The 6,000-nt window shown below is 52.9% G+C and overlaps 1 protein-coding gene across 7 annotated transcripts in view; it reads right to left on the minus strand.

The window, feature by feature from the left end:
• The window catches only part of Piezo (piezo type mechanosensitive ion channel component), a gene marked incomplete in the record, with an annotated part of 141,676 nt that overhangs the window by 87,231 nt on the left and 48,445 nt on the right, over nt 1-6,000 (minus strand). For all 7 annotated transcript variants that reach the window (XM_037238926.1, XM_037238924.1, XM_037238923.1 and 4 more), the window contains 1 exon segment: nt 465-560. In XM_037238926.1, the coding sequence (XP_037094821.1) occupies nt 465-560 (96 nt within the window).

The following is a 6,000-nucleotide window of genomic DNA, read 5'->3' on the forward strand; positions in this document are numbered from 1 at the left end:
TATCTGTTCACACTTTAATAAATTAATCAAAGGCGTGCACGTAACAACGGATCCTTAAATTTGCCCGTGCATGCGGCGAAGAGAATCCCTCAAACAAGCCGTCATTTCCTCTCCCATGTCCCGCGGTGCTCCGGATGGTGATGGGGGCAGGGCACGGCCCGGCCCACGCGGCCGTATAATTAGCGCCACTGTCATGTGCCGTGCCACCGGCGACTTGTTCCTTCCGATGACTAACCGACGCCACGAACGCCAGGCGGCACCGCGGCGCTGAGCCCCACTAAAGCCGCTCACACACTGCCAGCGGCCGACAGGCTATTTGACCAGTGTCCGGGTCGGGCCCCCACACACATCATCGCCCCGGGCATGATCGCTCGCTAAAGCCCCTCTCCCCCCCCCCCCCCCCCGCTAGCCGGACGTACCCTGGACTCACCGTGCCAAGAGCGCCGCGTGGGCGCTGGACTCACCGTGCCAGGAGCGCCGCGTGGGCGCCGGTACCAGAGGGCACACCAGCAGCAGCGCCAGGTACACCAGCGAGATGGCGTCATACTGCAGACTGCAGCCTGCAACGGTGGCGGACGGTGACGTCACACGTGGTATAGGGCGGCAAAGAATGGCGGGATGTAAGAGTTCAACATGACTATCAACAAGTCACACTTCGCAGCATAACAATGGACACTTTATTTATGTGTTAATCATGCTACCAACTATTCTCTAATCTCTTGTGTTTTCTATTCTCCTACCCTCTTATTCCCCAGTGTTTGAGAGAAACAGTGCAACGATCCAGGCCTTACGCACTCCCTTGGCCATGTTTTTGTATGGGAACCGATTATATCTTGTAAGTGTCGCCTCCTGAACTTCACATTGGTTTCCGTGACGCACATCCACCATTCATAGAGCTTATATCGCTTATCAGCAGAAAAACGCAGTCTGAGTTCGTAAAATACAAGTCCGCTGCGAATGGCATCACAACCTCGCGCACGTGCATGAACGCCGCACCAACCTCCGTTAAAGCAAATGTTCCACACTTAAGGATATTGAAGCAAGCATTAGATATGATGAAATAAGCTCACTTAAAACTGTTGATGTACTTTTAAGTGGAAAAGGCTGCCCTACACAACACGATCTCTGCGTTTAGTTAATGTGTCGTTCAATACGTCATTGCGTCATCGCACCTGGCATAACATTGATTGAGAGCCAATTGACGGTCGTTATATTTGGAAATCGTGCTCACGAACGCCAGATATGAACGAATGACACTTATCTTGGCATCTTTGTCTTGGCATTGATCGAGGGATAGCCCATGCAACGGTGGTATTTGAATGACGTTGTTATGATTTCATGGATGCCTGGGTAACCTTGAAATAGTCTCCCCGAACGAGTCTGCACATCTTCGCGGTCGTGTAGCTCAGACGCTAGAAGGGTTTAGGTCACAGGAAGGGAAGGGCTGTGAACTGCACCGAATGATCTCGAAGACGGCTATTTCAGTTCAAAACCCCGTAAAATGTCGATCACTCCCTTTAATTTACATCCGCACGCAACGCCTCGGCACATGCGAGCGAGGGAAACCATGAGCACCAATCAACGGAAAACGACCCGCAACAAAACCAATCTCCCACAGCACACACAAACCCGACGACTGCGCGTGCGTCAGCCCACAAAACAGCCTTCCATCATCCCAGCTGACCAAACCTGGCTAAGTCCACACCCGCGCCCGGCACAAAGGGACGCCCTCCATAGCGCGCGTTCAGCCCACACCCGCAGCGACCGACAGCTCGACCCACTCCCCCGGACAGAAGCCGGCGTCGCTGAGCATTCGGCGCCGCTCCGCTGACACGCCTCTTCCGGCGCCACGTCCCCCCCCCCCCGCCCTCCTCCCCTCTCGTCGCCAACGACGCTCTGCGGGCTGGAAGGGGGTGGGGGGGGGGGGGGTCGGTTTGAACAATTTATCACCGTGTTGACGGAGCGCAGCGACCAGCCGCCCCGCCATTAGGCGAGTCGGACGTCCGAGTGTGGGGGTGGGGCGAAGGGGCAGAGGCGCGCTGATTACCCTGTCCGTCGCCCGGCGGCAGCCGGCACTCATCGACGTACCTTGGCGTTAGTAAGCACAGCCGCTCTGCGGCGTCCTCTTCCTACCAGCCCCAAAGGCTCGCACGTTATATGCCTGCTTTTCGCAGAGCTGTACATCAAATTCCATTCTGCCCACTTCCACGAAGGCGGCACAAAAGATTGTCTCGTTGTCTTACCGCCGATCCAAAGACAATTTTTTGCCGAGAGAAGCTAAACTCCCACGTCGCACAGGGTCAAAGTTTTCGTGCGCGGTATACTGCGGATTTTCCGACCCACGAGGCACGCCGCCTGGTCTCAGTGCCGCGGCCGGTAACTTCCGGGTCCGTAATACGAAGGTCGTGCGTTCGAGGCCGGATGATCCAGAACTTCTCCAGTTCTATAAGGAAGGGTGTTTGTAACAGCCGATGTAAGCTATCAGTGCAAGAATGCAAACGTTTTTCGAAGAAAAAAAGGTGTAACACAACGCCCATTTAAACTCGAAAGTCACAGTCACAGTTGTATTCACACTGTTGTCACTAGTCACTACACATTCACCAATTGCGTCAAGCTGCCATCACTTTAAAGACCGTCAAATGTCTAGTGAAGGCTAGGTTATTGTCAATGGCGCTTTCCGACACACTCAACTGCAGAGGCTATATAGCGTTGCCTGCCTGTCACCGTTACAAAAATTGCGAGTACCGCGGGGATTCGAGCCCCATATCCCTGGTTTCCCCGACGGTGCATGCGGTTAACGCAGACGCGTTTACACCCTGCACCATCGGCACCCCATTTGATGCTAAGTTCTAGTACATCATTGGACATCTGATAAATTGCTAGCATTACACTTGAGTTTATGTACTAGTCTCCGTTCTATCCGACATCTATTATCCTGGGTGGCGTCGGCCCGTCTGGCTCCGACCGCCCGCGGGCGTGACGGGTCAGCCGGGGTCAGCCGGGATCAGCGGAGTCAGCTGAGGTCGGCAGGTGAGTGATGTCGGTAGACCAGGGTCAGCAAGGGTCAGCGAGGGTAAGCTGGGGTCAATGGGGGTCAGTATGAGGAAGCGGAGTTGTTCAAGTTTGGTGAGATTGGTGGGACGGGACCCAAAAGACAGTTGGTAAAGTTGGTGAGGGGACAGCTTGAACGGTGAATGATGTGGGAAGGATGGGTCAAACTAAAGTGAATGCAGTCTGAACGATCGGAGGATCCTGTCGGTATGGCTAAATTACACCAAGAAAGTTCGTGGGGCTGTGTATGCCAGTTGATGAAAAAGGCAACAGATGAAAGATATGAAGAACAGCAAGACTGAAGAACGAAGGAGCAATATCTACTAATCTGCTGGCGCCGGGGGGCTTGCGAAGCGACTAAATGACAGCAAGCAGCCGGCTAGAAGTAGGACACTTCCAAGGCTCGGCCACGGAAAATAAAAATACGGAAGAGTCGAATATCGAGCAACAACGCCTCCTTTCCAAAATACTCGCCATGGCGGATACCGCCGATGTGTGGCGATAACAGCGAATGGAAGGTACATCCACAGAAGCAATGTCACCAAAACGGCTGGCATGTGGTGAAGCAGGTTCTATTCTGAAGCGTATCGCAAGCATGCGTCTTAGAACTGTCAGAACGCATGATGAAGCGGGGTTTTACCTTAGCAGATAATTTTTAGCAACGCATGACCAACGCGAAGCCACACGTCCTGAACGTACATGTTGCGCGCAAAACAAACGCCAGCTTACCAACATTCAATCCGTTTCCGAGGTAGCCTAAACCACCGGCCAGGGGTATCACTTTACATTCTTTTGGGGAGCCTGAGCCCCCTATGTTGACCTGGCCCCACCCCAATGCTCCTTTGAGCCGCTCAATGCACATGGGCCAAGAGGGAATACTGGGCCACATAAGTACAGAACAGTTATAGATAAGACAGTAGTAACAATAACAAACAATAGCAGAAGTCTGCTATTGCTTTGATAAAGGCATGTTGCCGAAATATCAACCCAACCATGTCTCCATTCTCCTGGTCGTCTCCATTCTCCGATGTATAAGACTAACACTACTGTCTTATCTACGTGAATAATGTTCCTCGCTCATGCACTGAACAACTTACAAAACAGTTATCTTAACCATTGATAAGCTTGGTAGTAGGTACCTTAACACAGCACTTCTAGTATGCATCATGCTAATTTTGGACCAAATAGCATCCTGTACGTACCTTATGTTTTTTGTAATGATGAAGTAGCCAACGGCTTGATATGCTAAGCCACTCTGCATATCTTTGATGTGTGATGATGATTTGGGGTTTTAGGGCGCATCGACTGCTGCTGCAAATCTTTGACAAGTTTTTTTTTTTAAATGACAACGCCTGGATTAAAAACAGATTAAGGACCTAGGATAAAACAATTGACTGCAATATACGGCAGTGTATATAAGTACAGGATGGCACGTTTTCAAGTTCACGCAAGGCTTCTCCAAACGAAGAAAGTGTATTTGTGGCATAATCGTGGCTGTGGTCAATGGTGGTCGCGCAACACGATCGGAGACAGGAGTCATCAGTGATCACTTACTCACATTTACACAGCTTTAGATGGGAAGCACTCCTCCGCGGGAAAACAATTTTAATCAGCTTGATGCTGGAATATGTTGAAGTCGAGGACGCACATTGAAGTGACCCAAATCCGGGGAGAAATCACGTTTTGGGGGGGTTGGGCCAACTTTTTGGCTGACCCCTACCGGATTTAAGAAAGTGATAACCCCTACAGCAGGCACACAAGCTAACCGTCTGTGGTGAACTCCCAGGGCACCTTTACAGTACGCATTCGGAACTACCTGACAGGCCAGCTATAGGTCACCAATATGTGCGTTTTATGTACGTACCTATATATCAGTCGACGTACACTACATTAGCGTCTTTCAGCAGGCCATTAAAACAAAACAGCTTAAAAACGTCACGGAAAGCCAACGGCAGATGCCGTCAAATTAAGAGCTTTCACGGGCTGTGCGCCAAGCCGGAGGCGTATGCCGGTGTGCGCACTTCGGGGAATCCATGCCAGACTGAGCCGCGGCTAATGCCACACGGAATCCGAGGATGGTCATGGCCTCTGCTGATCACGCTTCTGTTGGAAACCAGCTCCGAGTTGACGATGAAACAGCGGTCGCTCGAACCGCACACCGCCTGCTAGACAAAATATTAGCAAGTGGCGTAGAGCATCTTACGCATATAAACTCATCCCTCAAATTACACTGCACCATCCAACGTTTTTTATTCACACAAATGTCACCAGGGGCTAGTTCATCAGCTGATCTAAGGCTTTTCAGTGACAGCGATTTTCACTTTCATCTTTGTTTCCAACTGGCTGAAGCGAGCTATGTTTATAGAACGATCGTCCGTTCATTTCTGTCAACGATCTAAACAACATAACGATAAAAAAACAAAAAAAAAACTGTGAATGAACAACAACAGATTGACCAGTCAACCGCCAGGCAGATCGTTAAGCTTTACGAGCGTTTTTACGAGCTCAGTGAGCGCCCCTGTGAGCTTCGCCCGACCCTAAGCGCCCCAGGCGCTGCCAGCCACCACGGTCCAGCGGTCCAGCGGTGGTCCGTGGTCCGGTGGTCCGGTGGTCCGGTGGTCCGGTGGTCCGGCGGTCCAGCGGTCCAGCAGTCCGGGCGGCAGTCCGGCGGCGGTCCGGCGGCGGTCCGGCGGCGGTCTGGCGGTCCAGCGGTCCGGCGGACCGGCGGTCCGGCGGACCGGCGGCGGACCGGCCCGACCCCGCCAAGTCGGGTCACTCGGCTGATCGGGGGGTCGCGGCCCCGAGCCGGACCGGCCCGATGGCGTAATCCTACGCTGTACCATGCCAGGGGCGGTGGCACTGGAGACGGGCGGCCCGGCCTCTGCCCCGTGTCGGCCGGCCCATGCGCCCATTATCGAGCGCCCGTCCCGGCGGCGTGCCAAACCTGGC

Source organism: Pollicipes pollicipes, unplaced genomic scaffold, assembly GCF_011947565.3.
Source record: "Pollicipes pollicipes isolate AB1234 unplaced genomic scaffold, Ppol_2.1 Scaffold_3087;HRSCAF=3621_pilon_pilon_pilon, whole genome shotgun sequence".
NCBI classification, from domain to species: Eukaryota; Metazoa; Arthropoda; class Thecostraca; order Pollicipedomorpha; family Pollicipedidae; genus Pollicipes; species Pollicipes pollicipes.